The sequence below is a fragment of the Salvelinus alpinus genome, chromosome 30 (genome assembly GCF_045679555.1).
Source record: "Salvelinus alpinus chromosome 30, SLU_Salpinus.1, whole genome shotgun sequence".
In the NCBI taxonomy this organism is placed as follows: domain Eukaryota; kingdom Metazoa; phylum Chordata; class Actinopteri; order Salmoniformes; family Salmonidae; genus Salvelinus; species Salvelinus alpinus.
The window spans coordinates 42,196,683-42,224,077 of NC_092115.1; the positions used below are offsets into that span (position 1 = coordinate 42,196,683).

Genomic DNA, 27,395 nt, shown 5'->3' on the forward strand with positions numbered 1-27,395 from the left:
GAATAATAACCTGAACAACAGCTTGTTAAAGTCTTTTAGTCTTGATCCTAATAATCTAGTAGGCCTACTTGGTAAACAGTCTAGGAATTCCATCTCAGAGCAATGTGTTTTTTTTGTTGCTTCAACAGCTCCTAAGCGGCTCATAAGTAGAGTCCACAAGACACTGTAGGCTGATAGAATCAACAGAACTTAAATAAACATTTTCTATCTTTCTAAACTTTAGAATGACGTGAGGCATACCAGGCAGTCTGTCATTGGAATAGAGTGCTCTAGAATCAATGTAGGTCCTAAGAGCCAATTCAGAATGCAGAAATCATTGAGTTTTGGGTTTCTGTTGATTTTGCCGTTTTTAGCGTGACATATCGTCTTTGGTAACAAGATACCCCCACAATGGAGCTTGGCTGTTTGTGGATTCTTGCCTCAAATAGAATGCTTTGTAGTGAACTTTGTGCTATCGAATGGAGAAGTAACGTGTGTGTGTGTGTGTGAACTAAAGAGGGCCTTCAGCCAGAGAGGGAAAGGGAAAATGAATGTTTCTGGGCTACCTGAAGCAACTGTCTGAGCAGCTGTAATGTTAGTGTGTTCCTACTGTCTGAAAACAGGCCAGGGAGCGACAGATGTCATGGGGAGAGAGACACGGACAAAATAAAGAGAGATGGAGAGAGACAGGAGAGAGACAGGAGAGAGACAGGAGAGAGAGACAGGAGAGAGAGACAGGAGAGCGAGACAGGAGGGGGAGAGCGACAGGAGAGAGAGACGAGACTGGAGAGAGCGGGAGAGACACGAGAGAGAGCGACAGGAGAGAGAAGGAGAGAGAGAGACGGGAGGGGGGAGACAGACAGAGGATTATTATAATATTTCAGAGGGAAAAGGAAGGAGATGGGGAAAGAGAGGATCAAGAAACTAGGCAGGTTTCCATGACCCAGGTTTATTCGACAAAAGCAATGTCGGAAAAAAAATCCTAGCAACATGTGTAATGGAAACGGCAGATATAGGAGACATTTTCTAAAGAGCACAGTTTTTTATTCGTTCGACGGGTGGATTTTTCTTTTGTCGCACTTTATTGCGACAAATGACGATGAAAACTGTGTTTTTAGAATAAATGACGATTGACAAATAATTGTGAAGGTACACAGGGCACGTTATCCCAGAACTACAAAGCTCCGCTCCACTCCACAGGTCATTCTAAGTGCCTACTGCTAAATAAAAATGTTCAACGATAAAAATCCTGTTTCTTTGTAGGACAAGGATTGTCCTGACTTTCAATGATGGCTGAATTGCTTAGCCTGGCTTTTTCTGATCTACAGGAGCGCAAGTTTCACCATGGCACGGAACGTGGCGATACGTGGCCACATGAGAATTATTAGAATATGGCATATATTCGTCATTTATTGCATTCTGTCCATGCTGGCTTTCACGGGCTACCTAAGACATGAACCAGATAGTTTGGAGGGCGTACAGACTGTCGACAATTTATTCACGAGCAATTTTCCTAAATGGTAAATGGAAAAACTTCGACCATTTTTATTTTTATTTTTTAGGTGTGATGTCATTATGTCCAACTTTTTTTATCGACACGAGGCCGTTCAATGGAAACGCACCGTAGAAGACAATTGTAGCATCTGTTTTCTATGCAAACGTTCTAAATGTTGACGTCAAACATTTGCTGGAGAAGTTCACGGAAATCTATCTAGTGGGAGGGGGATTGCTAGAAGAGAGAGAAAGAGGAAGTGAAGTGTATAAAAAGAAAGGAAGGGTGAGAGTGTGAAGAAATGGTGTCCAGCTGGAGAGAGAGTGAGAAGACAACTGTTAGGTCCAGCTGTTCCACACACCCTCATCACTATGAGGCGAGAATGACTGAGTGTACTGTAGAAACAGCAGATCCACATGTGATTATAATGTACCATACTGTATGTACATGCATTGGTCGCAGATATGCTATTTGCTGGGGTTGGGGAGTGAGCATTTGTTCTAAACTGTCTGTGTGTCTGTTTACAAACTTCTGAGTTCCAGACAGACAAAGGCTCCTGTGTGTTAAAGGGGAAACAAATGGTTGCTTTCTGCTGTAGCAGAGTGTTGCTGTGGTGTGTGTGTGTGTGTGTGTGTGTGTTTCCTAGTCGCTGTGTTTTAAATTATTTATTGCACCGTAACAAGTCAAAGCAAACACCTGTGTGTTTGTGGGTGTGTGTGTGTGCTCAGGGAAAGTGGTAGCAGGCGGCGTAACTAGGGAAACACGGGTTAATTGAGATCACAAGGCAGCTTGCAATGCTCCTGGGGCCTGACTCCTTTTTTCTCCTCCACTCCAATCTTGTCTTCTCTCATCTCCCCTCCTCCTGTCTGTTCATACCTTCCCTTTTCTCCTCACTTCTCTTCTATCCTCTCTTCTCTCCCCAGAGAGGTTGAACAATGTGCAGCTGCAGCCTTAGACAGCTGGGAGGGTGGTGTGTGTGTTTGCGTGTGTGTCTGGTGTGTGTTTGCCAGTCTCATGTTGGGGAGGGAGATTCAAAGAGAAAATAGGCATTGTGTTTTGACGAAGATGGTGAGTGTGTGTGTATGAGTGTGTTTGTATGTCAGTGTGTGTGTTTTAGCTCTGTCCTTGTATTTATACTTACGTGTGTTCTTGTGCGCACACGTGTGTGTGTGTGTTTGTGTGTGGGGGTTTTTCATCAGGAAATGGTAGTACTAGCTAAGAGAGGTGGGTCTTATTTCCATAGCAACAGGAACATATCTTACCCAATAATGAAATTCATTAATTATAACTTCTTTTTTTTTTAAGAGGCCTTTATTTTCCAAGACAGCAATTAAAATGCACGCTCAATTTCCTCCCAGCTCAAGAGCTGCACCATTTGAATGAATCACCTCTCCTGCTGCAAGTGAGACAACTAATAGGCCAATGTCCTTCTTATGTCTGAGGAATATTAATACACACCCTTCACACTGTTTATGTGAGGTGTGTGTGCGTGAATGGGTGTGTATGTTGCATATTAGTGAGAGTGTGTGTGCAAACAGTATTAGACAGCAATAGTTGAGAGGGCTAATGGGGAAATGTTTATGCACAAAGAATATCATCAGTTTTTCTGCATCATTACCATCAGTACCCAATCAAAGATGACATGTTTATCCCTCATACCTTACCTTATGTTTACTGAGAGGAAAATCCCCGTGCTATCAAATGGTGTTTCAGTATAAATAATAATCACATAAAGTCAAATCAGTGAAACTGAAATCCTCTAACCCTGTTTTATCTCATTCTCTTCATTTAAAGACTCAATCGTGGACACTCTCTTACTGACAGTTGTGGCTGCTTTCGTGTGATGTATTGTTGTCTCTACCTTCTTGCACTTTGTGCTGTTGTCTGTGCCCAATAATGTGTGTACCATGTTGTGCTGCTGCCATGTTGTGTGGCTATTTTTAATCCCTGCGGCCATCACCTTTTGCCTTTTGGTAGGCCGGCATTGTAAATAATAATTTGTTCCTAACTGACTTGCCTAGTTAAATAAAAAAAATACAGAAACAGGCCCAGATCTAGATGTGAGCTCTCTGTCCATAGTACAGTCAAGGGCTGTTTTTTTGATTCAGGACTGTCAAGCTAGTGGACGTTGAATAGGTGACTAGGGCTGGGCGGTATACCGTATTTTACTATATACCGGTAGTGATGCACGGACCGGTTTGGGTTTTTCCTTTTACCTTCAATAACAGTATTTTAATAATAATAACAGTATTTTTTAAATGTGATACCCGTGTGTAACGTCCATTTTTATAGTTTACTCCGCTACTTGAGTCATCCCTCTCCGCTCTCCGAAAGTCTCTCTCCACACAGACCTAGTCCCACCCCTGTCACTCAAGGAGAGCATTTGTTGTTGCTTGACCACGAGACTTTCGTTTAGTCTGCATGGTCAATGCAGCAATGTTGATGACAATGATGCTGTTTTCACTTTGATCTTAATGTAAACCCACAAGCGTTCTATAATGACATTAATTTGTGTTTCTTGCCTCTGCAAACAGCTTGTTTGTAATTTCTTAGCAAGTTAAGCTACATCGTGTTAGCCGCTAATCGCTAGTTAGCTGGCTAGCATACTAACTAATAAAAGTACTGAGTCAGAGCAAACGTAGCTGGCTAATACAGCCTGATACCAGTGTTGATGGAGGCCCAAATCAGCCATGCCATTTTCATTCGTTGTCATATCAAACAACACTGTATTCAAAGTGCCCACTCTTAGAATATATATAACTATAGAATTATAATAAACGTTATATTTCCATGATTCCAGAAGTTCACCCAAGTGTTTTGATCTAAATCGCAATTGCAACATTTGGTTAAAAATAAGGCCTAGTATTTTTGCCCATATCGTGGCAGTGTGGAAATGATCTCAAATGAGTGCAGGAAATGCAGAAATGCAGGAAATTATTTTAGGTTGAAGTTGAACAGTATAAAACAATCAGAATGGAGAAAGACCCATTAAAATGATTTAGAATATATGTGTTGCCTTCCAATGGTCACACACACTACTCATAAAGCAAATGCATAATTGTATTATTCAAAAACATAAAATACCGTCATACCGTCCAAAATGTGAAAAGTACCGTGATAGGATATTTTGGCCATGTCGCCCAGCCCAAGGTGACTGGATGTAATTGTCAGGATCTTTAGCCTGGGACATGGTTGGATGGACAAAGCAGGACAGGAGAGTCTCCCATTCTCCGTCCTCTCTTCCTTTTCCTCTACATCCTCCCCTCTGTCTCTTCCCTCACCTTCTCTACACTCTTCCCCATCTGAATGGTGGTGTATCTGTTAGAGTGCACTGTGCAGGTCTCCCCCTTCGACCCCATCCTCCCCCATCCCGCTCACCTCATACTGTAGTGTAGCATAATGGGGTGTAGTGGAGGGCTGATAGAGCAGAGATGGAACTGTGGTGGAGAAAAGGAGAGACGTAATGAACCTGCCTGCCCTCCTTACCTAGGCAGAGGGGGACAAGAGAGGGAGAGCGAAGGAAGGAGAGGTAAAGAGAGAGTGTCGGGAGTGGGAAAAGAGCGATAAGGAGAAAGCGGTGTAAGCGGTATATGTCGAGAGAGAGAGAGAATCCTCTGTGTGCTTTGTCAGAGGTTGTGGTGATGTATAGGGGATTTATTTGGCTCATCAAATGGCCTTTACACACACACGCGCACTGATGCACGCACACAGTGACACGCATGTATACGCACACACACTCACACAGCTAAACAGTCTGCTGCCATAGCTGTACCTGCACTGTTTTTTAAATATTGAGTTGCTCAGTAGGTCTTTTCCAAGCATGTTAATGACTTGGAGAAGATCTGCAAAGAGGAGTGGGACAAAATCCCTCCTGAGACGTGTGCAAACCTGGTGGCAAAGGGTTTTGCCACCAAGTACTAAGTCATGTTTTGCAGAGGGGTCAAATACTTTTTCCCCTCATCAAAATGCAAGACAATTTAAAACATTTTTGACAAGCGTTTTCCTGGATTTTTTTGTTGTTATTCTGTCTCTCACTGTTCAAATAAACCTACCATTAAAATTATAGACGGATATCATTTCTTTGTCAGTGGGCAAATGTACAAATACTTTTTTCCCTCACTGTAGTTATCTAACTAAACCCTGTTATCCCTCTCTTTTTTCTCTCTCTCAGGTACACCCTGTAGTGAAAGAGGGGAGGGAAAGAAGAAGGGGCGTCCCCGAGCTGAAGTGCAGGAGCTCAGGAGTATCCCTGTAAGTATCTACTATCCCTTCTAATCCCTACTTCCTATGTAGGAGTGTGTGTGAAAGGCATGTGTATATCATCTATCTCCCTCTCTGCAGGCTAACATGATGGTCCAGTGGAAGGAGGAGTTTAAGAAGAGGTCCAGGGTAAAGTGTCCTGGTTCAGGCTGCTGGTTAGAGTTCCCCAGCATCTACGGTCTCAAATACCACTACCAACGCTGCCAGGGGGTAAGACACCACATCATCTCTCTCCTCGCCCATTCTGCTCCCCCACATCGTCCCTCCTCACCCCCTCCGTCTTTTCCATCTGTCCCCCACTATCTTCGAGGTTGTCTATATATTTATTGTCAACGTGTACACCTGTTGAATTAGATTTTGTACTTTAGATGTATCAATATCATTCCCTTTCTCTATTTTACCTCCTCCCTCTTTCTTTCTATGTCTCTCAGGTGACCATAGCAGAAAAATTGAGTCATGGCTGTCCGGACTGTAAGGCGGTGTTTGCCACTAAGGTCCGCCTCCAAAAGCACAAGCTGTGGAACCACCCCGAGAGGCCTACCGTCGAGACCAAGGCTGAGCCCAAACTACATAAGACTCCCGTGAAGGGGACCGCCAAGAAAAGGTGACGTGGGTCAGGGATTTTCACCGCAAGACATACAGCTTACCTACATACTGATTTAGATTGTACCAATGTGTCTTCTCTGTCCAGGCCTATGGAGAACACTCCACCGTCGCCTGTGTTCTTCAAAGCCAAAAAGACCCAGGAGGTGTCTAGTCCCTCCCAGAACGGGGAGTGTGCCCCCCAGAGGGGAGGGAGGAAGCAGCACCCATACCCCCAGCCCCCTCACCAGCAGGCCTCCTCATCTGACACCTCCCCCAACAGCCCAGAGGGCAGCGAGAGCGAAGATGAGGGGAGCAGCCTATCCCCACCATACCCCAATGAAGACCCTGAGAGGACAAGGCACAGTAAGATTAAAATATGATGAGGAATAGGATCTTTTTGTTAGAGCCCGACCGATATTATCAGCCAATATCAGCCTTACACAGAAGTATTTGTATCAGTCTTTATATATATACAATGAACAAATACATCTGCTCATTTGCTGTAATTTTTATAATTTTTCAATGGTTTCTTGAAGAGGGCGCTTTACATTTTTGTCATTGAGTGATTCACAGTTAGTGCATTCATCTTAAGATAGTCAGGTGGGACAAGTAGCTGCCACAGCCAGTGACAGCATATTTGAATGCGTAAATAATAAAAAGTACACTTCACCGAGCAAGCAGCCCTGTTCTCATCACATTCTCACTTAGTTAACCCTTTGACGCGTACGATCACATATTTGTGATCACTGTTGAGCGGTCCCTGCAGCGTACGATCTCAAATATGTGATTGGAACAGTAGCAACAGAACGTATGACACAACAAACGTGTCTAAACATTGTTGTCTGAACAGCATCTAAATATTTTTTTGTGCTGATGGAAAATAAAGGTCTTAAACTTTATTCCTCAATTTGACAGTTTATTGTAAAAGATAAATGCGAACTTCATCATTCAAGCGTCCTATGGAACACATCCACAGTTCCCAGTTGTTTTGAACGTGGCATAAGACGCAAATACCAAAACCTGCGGGCTCTCCTTCACTGCAGCCAAGGTGAGCAAAACATTTAAACGTGTTAACCCTCGCAATGCTGCAGGCCAAGACGGCATTCCCAGCCGCGTCCTCGGAGCATGCGCAGACCAGCTGGCTGGTGTGTTTACGGACATATTCAATCAATCCTTATCCATGTCTGCTGTTCCCACATGCTTCAAGAGGGCCACCGTTGTTCCTGTTCCCAAGAAAGCTAAGGTAACTGAGCTAAACGACTACCGCCCCGTAGCACTCACTTCCGTCATCATGAAGTGCTTTGAGAGACTAGTCAAGGACCATATCACCTCCACTCTACCTGACACCCTAGACCCACTCCAATTTGCTTACCGACCCAATAGGTCCACAGATGAAGCAACCACACTGCACACTGCCCTAACCCATCTGGACAAGAGGAATACCTATGTGAGAATGCTGTTCATCGACTACAGCTCAGCATTTAACACCATAGTACCCTCCAAACTCGTGATCAAGCTCGAGACCCTGGGTCTCGACCCCGCCCTGTGCAACTGGGTACTGGACTTCCTGACGGGCCGCCCCCAGGTGGTGAGGGTAGGTAACAACATCTCCACCCCGCTGATCCTCAACACTGGGGCCCCACAAGGGTGCGTTCTGAGCCCTCTCCTGTACTCCCTGTTCACCCACGACTGCGTGGCCATGCACGCCTCCAATTCAATCATCAAGTTTGCGGACGACACTACAGTGGTAGGCTTGATTACCAACAACGACGAGACGGCCTACAAGGAGGAGGTGAGGGCCCTCGGAGTGTGGTGTCAGGAAAATAACCTCACACTCAACGTCAACAAAACAAAGGAGATGATTGTGGACTTCAGGAAACAGCAGAGGGAGCACCCCCCCTATCCACATCGACGGGACAGTCGTGGAGAGGGTAGTAAGTTTTAAGTTCCTAGGCGTACACATCACGGACAAACTGAATTGGTCCACCCACACAGACAGCGTTGTGAAGAAGGCGCAGCAGCGCCTCTTCGACCTCAGGAGGCTGAAGAATTTCGGCTTGTCACCAAAAGCACTCACAAACTTCTACAGATGCACAATCGAGAGCATCCTGTTGGGCTGTATCACCGCCTGGTACGGCAACTGCTCCGCCCACAACCGTAAGGCTCTCCAGAGGGTAGTGAGGTCTGCACAACGCATCACTGGGGGCAAACTACCTGACCTCCAGGACACCTACACCACCTGATGTCACAGGAAGGCCATAAAGATCATCAAGGACAACAACCACCCGAGCCACTGCCTGTTCACCCCGCTATCATCCAGAAGGCGAGGTCAGTACAGATGCATCAAAGCAGGGACCGAGAGACTGGAAAACAGCTTCTATCTCAAGGCCATCAGACTGTTAAACAGCCACCACTAACATTTAGTGGCTGCTGCCAACATACTGACTCAACTCCAGCCACTTTAATAATGGGAATTGATGGAAATGTATGTAAAAATGTATCACTAGCCACTTCATACAATGCCACTTAATATAATGTATGTGTATATACTGTACTCTATATCATCTACTGCATCTTGCCATCTTTATGTAATACATGTATCACTAGCCACTTTAAACTATGCCACTTTATGTTTATGTACCCTACATTACTCATCTCATATGTATAGACTGTACACTATACCATCTACTGCATCTTGCCTATGCCGTTCTGTACCATCACTCATTCATATATTTTTATGTACATATTCTTTATCCCTTTACACTTGTGTGTATGAGGTAGTAGTTGTGGAATTGTTAGGTTAGATTACTTGTTGGTTATTACTGCATTGTCGGAACTAGAAGCACAAGTATTTCGCTACACTCGCATTAACATCCGCTAATCATGTGTATGTGACAAATAAAATTTGATTTGAAATAAACAAAGTCAAAGATGGCTGCACACATTGCCCAGAAAATATCAACTTTGTTTTGTCATTTTTCAGCATATTACAAATGTGCTTGTTACAGTGTATACAAGAACCGGAGCACATGACTTGACAAGTTGTTTACAGTTTTTGACCAATCACAAAGCAAATAAAGTGTTATCACCTCATAGATCATCACCCAAATACAAGCCTACTGCCTAGCTGTAGCGGGAACAGGGTTGCCAGAAATGGTTGATACCATTTTAGTGGGGTTTGTGGTGGTGTAAGGTTTTCAGGTGCATGGGGGGTGGAAATGGGGGAAGGTATCGTGGAGGGTTATGATAGAGGAAATATTACTATGGGGGATTTATCAGTAAATGGGGGGGCAAACACAGGAGAAGTTTAAGCTGAATAAAAATAGAACCCCTGGAAATGGACTCCTGGGCTCCATTTCTGAAATAAAAGAAAATTATGTAATCAACTTTTGTTATTCCTTGATTTGTAATGTATTCTCGCAATTATGTTTTATCATTTGGCCAAATGGTTGTTGGCTAGGAAAAATGTGATTTGATTATTTCAATCAAATCATATTTTCCCTAGCCAACAACCTTTAGCCTTATCTGTAAGAACATACAGTGGTTCCTCCTTTTAAAAGTTGCATCATACTGCAGCACACCTTGCGGGCTGCTGCAGCATTCTGTGGCATGTTATTTATTTGTCAGCCATTTTTTCTGTTGATGCGAGTTAGTGCTAGTTTGACCACCAGAGGGCATATTTGAGAAGCATTTAATAGACTTCCATATTGGCATTAACAGAGAATTTAAAATCTTTTTTGTAATAACATAGTATATGGGATTGATTTTAAGAAATTTGGCTTAATTCATTTTATTAATATTATGGTGTTTCTATTCCGAGAATGGATGGATGGAATAGAAAATGTAGAGCTGTACAACGTGACGGTCGGAAGTAGACTACAGCATAAGAGTATTGGAGGATTCTACATTCATATCTAAGGGGTATAACATTTCCACACCCTAATTGTAGTGTTAGCAAACGTTCAGTTGAACGTAATTGCTCTTTGCCTTCTCTACTTCTCTACCAGAAGTTAATGCTGTCGCAATGCAACCTCTTGCTAGCTAGTTAGCACAACAAATTACTAGTTAGATATTTTTCGACTTGTGTTCTCAAATTAAATCTGGAGTGCTTGAGCTCATAAGTTCAGAGTAGGGCTGGGCGATATGGCCAAAACATTATATCATGGTATTTTAAAACCAAATGAACGGTATTTTTAGTTTTGGAATAATGCCAGTTCTACATTTGCTTTATGAGTAGTGAGTGATCCTAGGGTGGCAACACATACACTCTAAGTTATTTCAATGAGTCTTTCTCCATTCTGATTGGTTTATACTGTTCAACTTCAACCAAATCAAATGTCAGCACTTTTATCATTTCTGCATTTCCTGCACTCAATTGCAGAGGTGGAAAAAGTACCTAATTGTCGTACTTGAGGAAAAGTTAAGATTCCTTAATCGAAAATGACTAAAGTAAACGTAAAATACTACTTGAGTAAAAGTATTTGGTTTTAAATATACTTAAGTATCAAAAGTAAATGATAAAACGTACTTAAGTATCAAAAGTAAAAGTATAAATAATTTCAAATTCCTTATGATAAGCAAACCAAATGGCACCATTTTCTTTTCTTTTTTTTTTACAGATAGCGCACTCCAACACTCAGACATAATTCACAAAATAAATATTTGTGTTTAGTGAGTCCTCCAGATCAGAGGCAGTAGATGACCAGGGATGTTCTCTTGACAAGTGCGTGGATTGGACCGTTTTCCAGTCTTGCTAAGCATTCAAAATGTAACGAGTACTTTTAGGTGTCAGGGAAAATGTATGGAGTAAAAAGTATAGTATTTTCTTTAGAAATGTAGTGAAGTAAAATTAAAAGTTGTCAAAAATAAAAATAGTAAAGTACAGGTACCAAAAAAATGACTGAAGTAGTTCTTGAAAGTATTTTTACTTTAGTTGTACTTGAAAGTATTTTTACTTAAGTACTTTACACCACTGCTCAATTGAGATAATTCCCACACTGCCATGTAGGGCTGCACGATATGGGCAAATAATCTAGGACTTACTTTTAAAAAATGTTGCAATTGCGATTTGACTTGAGAATTAGAGCAAAACTTTTGGAATCATGGAAATAGAATAACTATTCTACTTCAATATTTAGAATATAATAGTGGGCACATTAAATACAGTGTTGTTTGACATGACAATTAATTAAAATGCCAGAGAGGAGTTATTGTGACAGGGTAGGAACTAAAGTGTTGATATGTGTTTCCTAGCAGACCCTATAAGCTTTGGCTACGTTGCGTGTTTTCTCTTAGCTACTTCATGTAGCTAACATATTCTTGCTTTGCATATTCCTCTTTGATTTAGAATATACTGTTGCACAAACAACATGCTGATTTAGGTTTACACTCTGGTATTATCAGGCTGTATTAGATAAGTACGTTTGCACTTACTCAGTACATTTATTAGCTAGCTAGCTATTAGCATTAGCGGCTAACAATTAGCATCTCACAAGATTTATGGCAACTTGCTAAGAAAAGACAAACGAGCTGTTTGCTGATGTAAGAAACACAAACTAATAGTGTCATTATAGAATGCTAGTGAATTTATATTTAGAAGCAAAGTGAAAACAGCATTGTGGTCATGTGCTCCATTGCCCATGCATACTGAATTGGCATAGCGTCGTCCGGGTTAGGGAGGGTTTGGCCGGTAAGGATATCCTTGTCTCAGTATGTAAAAAAAAATATATATTTAAAAAAAAATGTAATAAAATGTATGCACTCTACTGTAAGTCGCTCTGGATAAGAGCGTCTGCTAAATGACTAAAATGTAAATGTATTTATTTATTTTGCTCCTTTGCACCCCATTATTTCTATCTCTGCTTTGCACATTCTTTCACTGCAAATCTACCATTCCAGTGTTTTACTTGCTATATTGTATTTACTTCGCCACCATGGCCTTTTTTTGCCTTTACCTCATCTCACCTCATTTGCTCACATTGTATATAGACTTATTTTTCTACTGTATTATTGACTGTATGTTTGTTTTACTCCATGTGTAACTCTGTGTTTTTGTATGTGTTGAACTGCTTTGCTTTATCTTGGCCAGGTCGCAATTGTAAATGAGAACTTGTTCTCAACTTGCCTACCTGGTTAAATAAAGGTGAAATAAAAAAATCTGTACAAACAATAGTACGCAAGTATAAACGCCATGGGACCATGCAGCCGTCATACCGCTCAGGAAGGAGACGCGTTCTGTCTCCTAGAGATGAACGTACTTTGGTGCGAAACGTGCAAATCAATCCCAGAACAACAGCAAAGGACCTTGTGAAGATGCTGGAGGAAACAGGTACAAAAGTAGTAAACGAGTCCTATATCGTTATAACCTGAAAGGCCGCTCAGCAAGGAAGAAGCCACTGCTCCAAAACTGCCATAAAAAAGCCAGACTACGGTTTGCAACTGCACATGGGGACAAAGATCGTACTTTTTGGAGAAATGTCCTCTGGTCTGATGAAACAAAAATAGAACTGTTTGGCCATAATGACCATCATTATGTTTGGAGGAAAAATGGGGAGGCTTGCAAGTCGAAGAACACCATCCCAACCGTGAAGCATGGGGGTGGCAGCATGTTGTGGGGGTGCTTTGCTGCAGGAGGGACTGGTGCACTTCACAAATTAGATGGTATCATGAGGGAAGAAAATTATGTGGATATATTGAAGCAACATCTCAAGACATCAGTCAGGAAGTTAAAGCTTGGTCGCAAATGGGTCTTCCAAATGGACAATTACCCCAAGTATACTTCCAAAGTTGTGGCAAAATGGCTTAAGGACAACAATGTCAAGGTATTGGAGTGGCCATCACAAAGTCCTGACCTCAATCCTATAGAACATTTGTGGGCAGAACTGAAAAAGTGTGTGCGAGCAAGGAGGCCTATAAACCTGACACAGTTACTCCAGCTTTGTCAGGAGGAATGGGCCAAAATTCACCCAACTTATTGTGGAAAGCTTGTGGAAGGCTACCCAAAACATTTGACCCAAATTAAGCAATTTAAAGGCAATGCTACCAAATACTAATTGAGTGTATGTAAACTTCTGACGCACTGGGAATGTGATGAAAGAAATAAAAGCTGAAATAAATCATTCTCTTTTATTATTCTGACATTTCACATTCTTAAAATAAAGTGGTGATCCTAACTGACCTAAAACAGGGAATATTTACTAGGATTAAATGTCAGGAATTGTGAAAATCTGAGTTTAAATGTATTTGGCTAAGGTGTATGTACACTTCTGACTTCATCTGTAGATTATAATTAAAATTATCAAAAGTACTATAGATACTCACTGCTACTACAATAGGAAGAAAGTCTTATAAGGCCTTATATGAAGCAAACATTGCGGTATTGATACAATGAGGGGTGTAGAGAATAGCGTAAAAATGCAACAATCAAATTCTAGAACAGCAGCATAGAATTCTGGTACCGCGTGCAAAAATAACTCACGCTGTAAGTGCCGTTATTAATATTTAGATCTTACTCATCAAAAGGTTAACGTTAGCTGGCTAGCTAGCCAGCAAGGTAGTTAGCCTAGTTAGCTAGCAATCTGTGCTACTTAAGTGCAAACACTGGACTGGCACCAAAGTGAACACTTATCCTTGATACAAAAAGAATGCCGTTACTGTCCGGCATATCCGCGGGAAGTAGCACCCCCTGATAAATCACAATTAAAAAATGTATATACCTGAATATAAATAAAAATATTATGAGACTAGGAAAAAACTCGTCAGCCTCCCTAAAATCGCTATCGGACCCAAAAATCCCATATCGGTCGGGTTCTAGATTTTGTTGCATTGTGAGGGTGAAGTTTGAAGTCCAGTGGACATGGGGGCCCATGTGTTTGACGGTTTATTGCTCTCTGTTCTCCTCTTGAGCCAGGACGGAAGCAGAAAACTCCTAAGAAGTTCACTGGAGAGCAACCCTCTATCTCGGGGACGTTCGGACTGAAAGGTAGACCCTCAGCCTATCTCTTCTCACAGCTTCCCTCACTCATGCTTGAAATAAAATTTGGGGGAACTCACTCACCAGACCACTGCTGGGTCATTTTGGTTGACTACACTCTTAGAAAAAGAGGTGCGATTGATAACCGCAAATGTGTTCTTTGACTGTCCCCATAGGAGAACCCTTTGAAGAACCCTTTTTGGTTCCAGGTATAACCCTTTTTGGTTCCATGTAGAACTCTCTCCACATTGGGTTCTACATGGAACCCAAAATAGTTCTCCCTGGAACCAAAAAGGTTTCTACCCGGAAACAAAACTGGTTATCCTATGGGGATAGCCAAAAACCTTTTGGAACCCTTTGTTTCAAAGAGTGTAGGCATCTGAGAGTCCCCCATCCACTTTGTTTGTCTTAGTGGTAGTGGCCCCTCTCTCTCTGTTAATGTGTTTGAACTGTCGAGTTATTCATATCACGACTCAGTGAGTCAGAAAATGTGTCAGAATGAGAGTATGAGACTATCTTAACACCACTTTCCTCTAAGCTCAGTGACTCACACAGCACTGCACATTACATGACTCTCTCTTTCTATATGTTTCTCATATCCCAGCCTCATCTCTCGTTACAACTCTCTCCCTCTTCTGTTCATTTTTTTTGTTCATGAATCAGCATTTCTCTTTATGTACTCCTCTTAGTCAGCATCATCCTCTCTCTCTTTCCCTCCCTCTCTCTATCATTTTACATCCACACTCATTTCCCCCCATGAAATGCAGCTGATAAATGAAGGGTGTTACTCTTTAATTGTCCTGGTGTCATACTGCTCAGCCTAACTTAATCTCTCCAGTTCCAGGTTCTATTTAACTTGAACTCTGACTGTAAATGTCATGAGCTCTGATGACCTTTTTCACTCCACTGAACCTGACCCATGCACATATGCACTCATATATACACACGTGTGCGCACGTACACACTACTGGGGGCACCACTGGGGTCAAATGGAATGGCATCAGAAACATTGAAACTATGGAAACCATGTGTTTGATGTTGTTGATACCTTTCCACCTATTCTTCTCCAACCAATACCACGTCCTCCCCAGTTAAGGTGCCACCAACATCCTTTGGTACACTCAGTCACTCACTCTGTATGTTTCAGGTATGAACAAGGTAGAGGAGAAGTTGAAGGCTGGTCGTGTGAAGAGATTAGAGGGGTGTCTGTTCAGCGAGGAGCCCCAGAGAAAGCACCCTGGTCCAGCCTCTAGGAGAGACCTACCACCCCTCACCTCTGGTACTAATATGGCTGTTCTGGACTGCTTGTGAATTTATGTTTTTTGACAAGACAAATTCCATCTCCCAAATGATTCCCTGGTACACACGTGAGACCACTTTGTGTGATACATTTTCACAATATAAAGTATCGATCGATTGGTTGGTTGATTGTAGGCCGTCATTGTAAATAAGAATTTGTTCTTAACTGACTTGCCTAGTTAAATAAAGGTTACATTGATTGGTTGATATATCCTCCTGGTACTCCAGCAGAGGCCCAGTGGCAGCATGCCATCTCAGAGCGGGGGGAGGTGGTGTGTCCTACCTGCTCCATTGTCACCAGAAAGACCATCCCGGGCCTCAAAAAGCACATGGAGATCTGCCAAAAGGTGAGTCAACCGAAACAGAGGGTGTTTGGACCAGCAGTCTAAATAGTGCCAATCTTTCCCTTTCATTTGAGATTACAGCCTATATATTTATCTTCCTGCTTGTAGCAGGATCCACACAATATACTGTCTCTGTTCAACTTCTGAAGTAGGAATACATTTGACATAACAGAGTTTGATTTGGGGTGTACTGTCTTTAGCCTCCCTATTCACCATTTCTATCCACTCGAGACACAGTGCCACATCCTGGCTTTCATTCCTCTAAATAAAGGATTGTGTTTCACAGTCAGTGTTGAAACTCTTAAACCCCAATATATCAGTTGACACTTGCCCTAAATAATAATCCACATGCCCCATTTTCTGTATAATATTATACTTGGTACTATGCCACATCTGTTCTTGATTCTAGCCCACTCAAACAATTGTGCTGAATGCAAAAACTGACTTGCCCTCTGAGGCAATATCAGTTGCCATATGTTTTTATAGCAACATCAAGATCAGGGGTGTCAAACTCTTTCCGTGAAGGGCTGAGTGTATGCTGTTTTTTTGTTATTTCCTTTCAGTTAAGACCTAGACACTCAGGTAAGGGGAGTTCCTAACTAATCAATGACCTAAATTGATAAATCAAGTACAAGGGAGGGGTGAAAACCTGCAGACACTCGGCCCTTGATCGAGATATTACTGTACCATATATGCTGCTGTGTATAAGGACAATATATCATGTTTTGATGGTTTTATTTGATTCCAAAAAATATATATATTTTTTGTCATCTGATATTTATGTTTCTTCATCTGAAATGAATGTTCATGGGTCCCTTTATACAGTTGAAGTCGGAAGTTTACATACACTTAGGTTGGAGTCATTAAAACTCGTTTTTCAACCACTCCACAAATTTCTTGTTAACAAACTATACTTTTGGCAAGTAGGTTAGGACATCTACTTTGTGCAGGACACAAGTAATTTTTTCAAAAGTTGTTTACAGGCAGATTATTTCACTTATAATTCACTGTATCACAATTCCAGTGGGTCAGAAGTTTACATACACTAAGTTGACTGTGCCTTTAAACAGCTTGGAAAATTCCAGAAAATGATGTCATGGATTTAGAAGCTTCTGATAGGCTAATTGACATAATTTGAGTCAATTGGAGGTGTACCTGTGGATGTATTTCAAGGCCTACCTTCAAACTCAGTGCCTCTTTGCTTGACATCATGGGAAAATCAAAAGAAATCAGCCAAGACCTCAGAAAAAAATGCGTGGACCTCCACAAGTCTGGTTCATCCTTGGGAGCAATTTCCAAACGCCTGAAGGTACCACGTTCATCTGTACAAACAATAGTACGCAAGTATAAACACCATGGGACCACGCAGCTGTCATACCGCTCAGGAAGGAGACGCGTTCTGTCTCCTAGAGATGAACGTACTTTGGTGCGAAAAGTGCAAATCAATCCCAGAACAACAGCAAAGGACCTTGTGAAGATGCTGGAGGAAACAGGTACAAAAGTATCTATATCCACAGTAAAACGAGTCCTATATCGAGATAACCTGAAAGGCCGCTCAGCAAGAAAGAACCCACTAGTCCAAAACCGCCATAAAAAAGCCAGACTACGGTTTGCAACTGCACATGGGAACAAAGATCGTACTTTTTGGAGAAATGTCCTCTGGTCTGATAAACACCATCATTGTATTTGGAGGAAAAAGGGGGAGGCTTGCAAACCCGAAGAACACCGTCCCAACTGTGAAGCACGGGGGTGGCAGCATCATGTTGTGGGGGTGCTTTGCTGCAGGAGGGACAGGTGCACTTCACAAATAGACGGCATCACGAGGAAGGAAAATTATGTGGATATATTCAAGCAACATCTCAACACATCAGCCAGGAAGTTAAAGCTTGGTCGCTAATGGGTCTTCCAAATAGACAATGACCCAAGCATACTTCCAAAGTTGTGGCAAAATAGCGTAAGGACAACAAAGTCAAGGTATTATAGTGGCCAATACAAAGCCCTGACCTCAATCCTATAGAAAATTTGTGGGCAGAACTGAAAAAGTGTGTGCGAGCTAGGAGGCCTACAAACCTGACTCAGTTACACCATTTCTGTCAGGAGGAATGGGCCAAAATTCACCCAATTTATTGTGGAAAGCTTGTGGAAGGCTACTCAAAATGTTTGACCCAAGTTAAACAATTTAAAGGCAATGCTACCAAATATTAATTGAGTGGATGTAAACTTCTGACCCACTGGGAATGTGATGAAAGAAATAAAAGCTGAAACAAATCATTCTCTCTACTATTATTCTGACATTTCACATTCTTAAAATAAAGTGGTGATCCTAACTGACCTAAGACAGGGTATTTTTACCAGGATTAAATGTCAGGAATTGTGAAAAAGTGTGTTTAAATGTATTTGGCTAAGGTGTATGTAAACTTCTGTATGTGTATGAATTATGGTTGTTTTCAGTAAACCTCTAAAATAAAGCAGCTTAATTTAATTTTAAACACCAAATCCATTTTTCATGAAGAAACAACCTGTCATTCATCACAAACTTTGTGAATATCTGGGTTTTCCCTCTTCACAATGCAGAAAGACTGCATATAATCAGTGGACTCCACTCGTTTTTAGAGAGGAGGGTAGAGGTTTATTGTTATTATTGCTAAAGGTACAAGAAATAGCACTTGTATAGCACAAATGTGCAATTTTATTGAAGGGAAACAATAACAGTCTTGAACTTTTTGACAACATAGTGATATATTCTTATATACTGTACAATGAGGAATTCAACTACCAAATACTAGTCTTCTCCCATTTTTTTTTACCATTGCCCCCACCCACAAGGTGTATAAACAACAACGATGAATAAGAATAAAAGAAGATAATAGATATTTAAAAAAACGTGAAGAACATAAATCAATAAACTCTAATTAGCACATGTAGGACAGTATGCAGATGTATTTCTCACATGTGCAGCACATAGTATTTGTTTTACGGTCCTTCTTTGGGGTGCAGAATTGGCATCTCCTCCTCTTGCCTGCCCCAGCTGCAGCCTCAGGTCGATCAGGACAAGATTCACCCCCATGAACAGCTTTCACAAGCGCTGCAGAGGCTGCTGTGCGAGGGAGGCACTCCCTTCTTTGAATGTGTGGGGTTCCAAGTGCCTTTCACAGCTGCTCCAGGAACACCCTCTTCTTGTTCCGCTTATCAGGCATCCAGGTAGGGTTGATTTTGTTCCATATCACGAAGGCATTGTATGAGGACACATCAATGATATTATGGAGATGACCAGGGGCCAGCGGGCAATCATCCTCCTGCAGCTGTAAGTTCCAATCACCTTGTCCAGGTTGTCCACGCCTCCTTTGTTGTGGTTGTAGTTCAGGATGATGGCTGGCTTCCTGTCCTCACGATCACTGATCTCAGCCGTTTTGTGCAGTGTGCTCAGGAGGACCACATTCTTGTTCCTCTTTGGGAGGTTAGAAACTAGAGTTGTGGTGGGGGTAAAGGCAAACTTTGATGAGAAGACCTCTCTCAGGCTTGTTCTTTCTAACTGTGCCAACCATGGTGATATTCCTCTTCAGGAGCTGCTGGCTGAGTTCATTAGAGGTGAAGAAATTGTCACATGTGACATTGTACCCCCTCAGTCCATCGTTCACATCAAGCACAACCCGCATCCCCTGGTTCTTCTCCGGTCCTCCACTGGTCGGCTTCCCTTTGTAGACTTGCATCTTCCAAGCGTATCTGGATTGTGCGTCACAGGCCACCCATATCTTGATGCCATACTTTGCTGGCTTGCAGGGGATATACTTCCGGAAAGGACAGCGACTTTTTGACAAAAGTGATTACTATCAGTAATTAGTATCAGTGTCACAGAAAACAATCACATAAATCAATTATATTACTGCAATACATAATAAAATGAACAGTGAAAATGGTTAATTTACAGATATGAAAATAAAAATGTACCTCTGAATGGAACCGGTTGCTCATCCACTGTTACTTCAGGCCCAGGGTTGTAGAGGTATGGCAGATGCTCCACCCACTTCTCCCAGACCTCTCTTAAGGTCGCCAGTTCGTCTCTCACACATCTTGCAGGTCTTGACTCAACATTATCAAATCGTGGTATTCTTGAGAAAGTGTGAAAAACTTTCAGTGGCATCGTGGCACGGAAAATCGCCCTTCCACTCTCTGCATCCCAGAGATTACATGTAGCCTCGCCTCGGGATGTGTACACACCCGCTAAGATTAGCAGCCCTATGTAGGCATGCAGGTCAACCCCATCCATCCTTTTCCAGTTGTCTCCATATTTACAGAAACCCTCCAAATTTTGTCATCTCCAGGATGATTTTTTCGATGGCTGGTGTGATGAACATGTAGAATGTTGAGACGTTGTCCTGGGCATGTGCAACTGCATGTCTTGTGGGCCCTGGGGTCATCCTTATGACATTTTGTGCTGCCATCGTTGTTGCTGTTCTTTGACAAAAATGTCTTTCAGCTCGGGGGATTTCTTCATCTTCTTCTTCAGATACCTCCTCCTCTTCTAAGTCATTGTTCTCTTGTTCCTCCTGGACATCTGAAAAAATCTGATCTACGACCTGTTGGGCACTGAAACGTGCACTCATGGCTTCAGCAAAGCGAGAACTGGGGGGACTGTCATCTGCAGCACCTTTATAGCCTCTGACTCCATTCCCCATTTAGTAAACTGATTTCAATAAATGTTTATTTAGTCTGAAATAGTTTTTATTTTGTCTGTGAACTTGAGGTCGTGGAGGGGAGATGCTGAACATGCACAAGAAAGTTTTAGTTTTGTCTGAGTTCAATCAGTAGAACACATCTCAATTTCTCATTGTGTGTGTGTCTTTGGTTTTTGTGGTGTGTAAATGATTTTATAACTGCCGGGTCACAAATGACCCTAAGACTATCTTTGTACCCTGGTGGTGTACAGCTTTCATGGAAATATGAACAAAGGCGTTGTTTCACTTCTTCTAATGTTGGGGTCACTCTAGGAAAAGTCATCAAATTTCAAGTAGAAAAAATATAATTGAGGGAGTTTTCTCTGCTGTTAGACATAGTGGCGAGTCATTTTTGACCATTAAGACAACACAAGGGTTGAGATTGCAGTAAAGGGAGTGAAAGCTCTCACTTGTCAATATTAATCAAAATTACCATGAAATGCAAGATGTATTTTCATTAAACCCTTGATGTCCATTGTAGAATATAGCTAAGCCTTTTTAAACTGCAGAGTAGCCTAAACAATAGTCGCTTTTTATTATTGCAGTAACCTACCGCTCCAGTAGGCTATTCATAGGTTGTACCTCCGTCACTCGGTCGCGTTATGCCATTCTTATGAACGTTCTCAAGCCGCCATAGTGGTGCCCTAAAGTGGCTAACTACTATTTAGTCGAAATTACACGATAGTGCCTGGAAATACGATGACATTGCTAAAGTAGTCAAATATCTAGTAGGAAAACTTTGCCGGCATTATCATGTCGTCAAATTTGTTTCAGACAGATGGTAATGTTGTCATTAGCTAGCAAAGTTTGTCAAAAATAGCTAGAAATGCTCATGTTAGCTAGCTAAAATCCAGTGCCCCCCCCCCCCGAATATTAGCTAGCTAACGTTATACTACATCTAAACTCAATTTGGCAACATCAAAATGACAAAAGGTGTTCCTACTAATTATTTGCCTTCTTTTGAACGTCATAGTATTTCAAAGATACTTTAATGCACTTTTGATGAAATCTTCATCAGCGCTCATTGACAATGCATTGAGTAGAATGCTCAGTCGGGCATCAGTCCAAAACGAACGTTCAGAACAATATTGTGAGGAAACACGCAACCCATAAATAGGCTTAGGCCTATAGCTGGCTCTGGCCTGTGGATGGGTGGCTCCATATTGCTGTTGAATATCGGTGAGCAGACTTCCCGACCAAACTTCTTCCCGTTTCCAGAGCAAAATTATGCCGCAGTAATGCAAAAATCTAAAATATGCATGCAAAAAACTGCATAAACCGGACATATCAACTCTCTGGCTTCAATCATACACTGCTCAAAAAAATAAAGGGAACACTTAAACAACACAATGTAACTCCAAGTCAATCACACTTCTGTGAAATCAAACTGTCCACTTAGGAAGCAACACTGATTGACAATAAATTTCACATGCTGTTGTGCAAATGGAATAGACAACAGGTGGAAATTATAGGCAATTACCCAGATACACCTCCAATAAAGGAGTGGTTCTGCAGGTGGTGACCACAGACCACTTCTCAGTTCCTATGCTTCCTGGCTGATGTTTTGGTCACTTTTGAATGCTGGCGGTGCTTTCACTCTAGTGGTAGCATGAGACGGAGTCTACAACCCACACAAGTGGTTCAGGTAGTGCAGCTCATCCAGGATGGCACATCAGTGTGAGCTGTGGCAAGAAGGTTTGCTGTGTCTGTCAGCGTAGTGTCCAGAGCATGGAGGCGCTACCAGGAGACAGGCCAGTACATCAGGAGACATGGAGGAGGCCGTAGGAGGGCAACAACCCAGCAGTAAGACCGCTACCTCCGCCTTTGTGCAAGGAGAAGCACTGCCAGAGCCCTGCAAAATGACCTCCAGCAGGCCACACATGTGCATGTGTCTGCTCAAACGGTCAGAAACAGACTCCATGAGGGTGGTATGAGGGCCCGACATCCACAGGTGGGGGTTGTGCTTACAGCCCAACACCGTGCAGGACGTTTGGCATTTGCCAGAGAACACCAAGATTGGCAAATTCGCCACTGGTGCCCTGTGCTCTTCACAGATGAAAGCAGGTTCACATGTGACAGAGTCTGGAGACGCCGTGGAGAACGTTCTGCTGCCTGCAACATCCTCCAGCATGACCGGTTTGGCGGTGGGTCAGTCATGGTGTGGTGTGGCATTTCTTTGCGGGGCCGCACAGCCCTCCATGTGCTCGCCAGAGGTAGCCTGACTGCCATTAGGTACCGAGATGAGATCCTCAGACCCCTTGTGACACCATATGCTGGTGCGGTTGGCCCTGGGTTCCTCCTAATGCAAGACAATGCTAGCCCTCATGTGGCTGGAGTGTGTCAGCAGTTCCTGCAAGAGGAAGGCATTGATGCTATGGACCGCCCGTTCCCCAGACCTGAATCCAATTGAGCACATCTGGGACATCATGTCCATCCACCAACGCCACGTTGCACCACAGACTGTCCAGGAGTTGGCGGATGCTTTAGTCCAGGTCTGGGAAGAGATCCCTCAGGAGACCATCCGCCACCTCATCAGGAGCATGCCCAGGCGTTGTAGGGAGGTCATACAGGCACGTGGAGGCCACACACACTACTGAGCCTCATTTTGACTTGTTCTAAGGACATTACATCAAAGTTGGATCAGCCTGTAGTGTGGTTTTCCACTTTAATTTTGTGTGACTCCAAATCCAGACCTCCATGGGTTGATAAATTTGATTTCCATTGATAATTTTTGTGTGATTTTGTTGTCAGCACATTCAACTATGTAAAGAAAAAAGTATTTAATAAGAATATTTCATTCATTCAGATCTACGATGTGTTATTTTAGTGTTCCCTTAATTTTTTTGAGCAGTGTACATTAGACCAGTCGCCACAATGCTAGGAGCCTACCATATTTAGCCAGAGTCCATGTAAAGTCACCAATAGAAACCTTAACTTAGGCCTACTTGCATGACTTTTATGAAATTGCATTGCTGACTATCATGTGTAGGCCACAATTATCCTCTACACAGTTACTGAAGGCAATCTCCATCTCACGTTCGCAAATCTCCAAACTATAGCTTTGTGGTAAGCCTACTCCAAATATAAGTTGCAGCTAGGCTACTCACTGTTAACAAAACAGTTGATAGGCCTACACATTATTTCCTCGAGAGCGTTTGTGGAAACAGACACTTGCAAGATTGTTCCACGATGTTACAATAACAAAAGCGAGTGCATGGCCTTGACTAGTCGGATTGGTGAGAATTTGATCAACCGCGGCACTATCTATAGTGCTGAATCTCAGCCTCTAGGCCTAAATTGCTTGCGTGTTTGTTTAATGGAGAATCGGATATGTTCCCTGTGACAGAGTCACCACAATAAGCGGGTTATCGTAAAGTAAGAACAGCCACAACCTTCAGAAATCCCCCTGATAGCCAGGTGCAAGGGGAGAGAAAAGGGCCAACAAGCTGGCTGACATCTTTCAAAGGTAAGCTAAAACAAATGTCATTTTCACCAGGCTGTAGGCTAATGACCTTTAGAAATAGTTTGGTGACTTTGACAGAACTTTGAGTCGATTTTAAATTGTGACATATACAACAACAAACCAAATAGATTCCAATCCCTATTTCTCCATTTACTGTGGTATAATCATGTTAGATCCTGAATAACATAGCCTATAAGTGGCCATCAGCAGGTCTCAGTGCAACCATTTACTCGCATTTTGTGACACTATGGCTCGGCTGTGAGTTACATTTTTAATTGGTCACATCGGTGCGAGCTTAGCCGGTCACTTCAATCAAAGCTTTATATATTTGGGACGGCTGAAGGTACTACTTAACTGACTGGGAAATGTTTGAAAGGGGAGAGTGCGCAATGGTGTGATGACATCTGACGGTGATGATGAATTTATACATTTTCACAGTGACAGGATGCACCGGACAGGCAGGGATCATAGCCCAACTGATTCAACAGAGTTAGAAAACCATTAGAGAAATAGAATGACCTGCAAACAACTTGAGCAACAAGCATTACAGGCCATCACAAATCAACAATCCAAAATGAACAAAATAAAAATGGAGATTTACAGTTACAGCAAGCTGGTGTTCTAGAACCCTTTAAAATGTGTTTCATACCAAAATGTGCTATATCCGGAACCATGTATTTAGAGAGTTGGGCTATTGCGTTTTTGGCATTATGATATTTTTACATGACACTGCATTATTCTATTTTACACACTTAATCAAATCCTTATTTCATTAAGTTAACCCCTGGTCAGATGTGGTGATTGACAGCTGGCACTCTCAGCTATTCGCGTTGGCTAGCTAGCGTTACGTTAGCTTTGAGCTCTTGTGTATCATGGTCCTTTTGATGATGGATCGCATCGACAGTTTATTAGAGCCTGGGGTATCTGTTCCTGTTGGCCCAAAAAGGAGCATTTCTAAACAAGCTCATGACAAGGATAGAGCCTAGATCCAGTGACACTTAGGTGACGGGAAACAACCTAGGCTAGAAGTCTACCCACTGCAAACAAATATCATGACAAGGATAGAGCCTAGATCCAGTGACACTTAGGTGACGGGAAACAACCTAGGCTAGAAGCCTACCCACTGCAAACACATCATGACAAGGATAGAGCCTAGATCCAGTGACACTTAGGTGAAGGGAAACAACCTAGGCTAATAGCCTACCCACTGCAAACAAATATTGGGCTGTGTCACTCCAAAAATAAGAATCAATCCATCCGTGACCGGCAAATGAATTCCGACAAACTTTCAATGTCCTTATTAGTCCTTAAATCCTTTCCTACGGTCTATATATTTAAACTAAAACTTCTTCCCTTGATTTATCCCAGGATTTCCTAAAGCTGGTCCTCCCCAAAACCAAAACGTGCACCCAGGGGGGGGGCACCAGGATCGAGTTTGGGAAACCCAGATTTGTCCAACCGAACAAACCTGTAAAACCCACATACAATTTTTCCAAAAGTTGCTTAAATGTCCTAAACGAAAACACATGTTATACACTGCTCACCCTCTGCAGAGAATACATTGGCTATGTGATTTTTGCACAATATTGTTGAAACAAATAGATTATTTATGTATTGATACTTTATTACATGTGACTGTTTAAAACCCAATTGGGATACTTTTTCTATTGGACTTCTGTTGTTTGAAGTGGATATTTAGAGTTTTGCCACAAAACATGATTATTTGTCTCTTGAAAATAAAATGACCTTGCAATATATTTCAAACAAAATTATGTCTGTTTTTTCACTAGGCCATGTCATGATGAAGAAATAATATCTATCTCTTTCACATATTTTAATTCATGTCAATTTATCACCATTTCTGAAAATTTATATATACAGTTAAAGTCGAAGTTTACATACACCTTAGCCAAATACATTAAATTCAGTTTTTTACAATTCCTGACATTTAATCCTAGTAAAAATTCCCTGTCTTAGGTGATTTAGGATCACCACTTTATTTTAAGAATGTGAAATGTCAGAATAATAGTAGAGAGAATGATTTATTTCAGCTTTTATTTATTGCATCACATTCCCAGTGGGTCAGAAGTTTACATACACTCAATTAGTATTTGGTAGGATTGCCTTTAGATTGTTTAACATGGGTCAAACGTTTCGGGAAGCCTTCCACAAGCTTCCCACAACAAGTTGGGTGAATTTTGGCCCATTCCTCATGACAGAGCTGGTGTAACTGAGTCAGGTTTGTAGGCCTCCTTGCTCACACACACTTTTTCAGTTCTGCCCACAAATTTACTATGGGATTAAGGTCAGGGCTTTGCGATGGCCACTCCAATACCTTGACATTGTTGTCCTTAAGCCATTTTGCCACAACTTTGGAAGTATGCTTGGGGTCATTGTCCATTTGGAAGACCCATTTGCGACCAAGCTTTAACTTTCTGACTGATGTCTTATGATGTTGCTTCAATATATCCACATAATTTTCCTCCCTCATGATACCATCTATTTTGTGAAGTGCACCCGTCCCTCCTGCAGCAAAGCACCACCACAACATGATGCTGCCACCCCCATGCTGCATTCACAGTTGGGATGGTGTTCTTCGGCTTGCAAGCATCCCCATTTTCTCCCTCCCATTTTTTCCTCCAAACATAACGATGGTCATTATGGCCATACAGTTCTATTTTTGTTTCATCAGACTAGAGGACATTTCTCCAAAAAGTACTATCTTTGTTCCCATGTGCAGTTGCAAACCGTAGTCTGGCTTTTTTATGGCGGTTTTGGAGCAGTGGCTTCTTCCTTGCTGAGCGGCCTTTCAGGTTATGTCGATATAGGACTCGTTTTACTGTGGATATAGATACTTCTATACCTGTTTCCTCCAGCATCTTCACAAGGTCTTTTGCTGTTGTTTTGTGATTTGATTTGCACTTTTCGCACCAAACTTCGTTCACCTCTGGGAGACGTCTCCTTCCTGAGCGGTATGATGGCTGCGTGGTCTACAATTATTTATTTTTTTAGGTATTGTCTGATTTTTGTTTATTTTCCCATGATGTCAAGCAAAGAGGCACTGAGTTTGAAGGTAGGCCTTGAAGTACACCCACAGGTACACCTCCAATTGACTCAAATGATTTTAATTAGCCTATCAGAAGCTTCTAAAGCCATGACCTAATTTTCTGAAATGTTCAAAGCTGTTTAAAGGCACAGTCAATTTAGTGTATGTAAACTTCTGACCCACTGGAATTATGATACAGTGAATTATGTGTGAAATAATCTGTCTGTAAACAATTGTTTG

General features: G+C 42.1%; 1 protein-coding gene across 3 annotated transcripts in view; it reads left to right on the forward strand.

The window, feature by feature from the left end:
* Window positions 1–27,395, forward strand: part of LOC139559528 (zinc finger protein 512B-like) — an 88,251-nt gene that overhangs the window by 39,902 nt on the left and 20,954 nt on the right. For all 3 annotated transcript variants that reach the window (XM_071375604.1, XM_071375605.1, XM_071375606.1), the window contains 7 exons: window positions 5,643–5,722; window positions 5,813–5,941; window positions 6,163–6,335; window positions 6,423–6,679; window positions 14,226–14,297; window positions 15,436–15,567; window positions 15,816–15,934. In XM_071375604.1, the coding sequence (XP_071231705.1) occupies window positions 5,643–5,722; window positions 5,813–5,941; window positions 6,163–6,335; window positions 6,423–6,679; window positions 14,226–14,297; window positions 15,436–15,567; window positions 15,816–15,934 (962 nt within the window). The remainder of the gene's footprint in view (window positions 1–5,642; window positions 5,723–5,812; window positions 5,942–6,162; window positions 6,336–6,422; window positions 6,680–14,225; window positions 14,298–15,435; window positions 15,568–15,815; window positions 15,935–27,395) is intronic.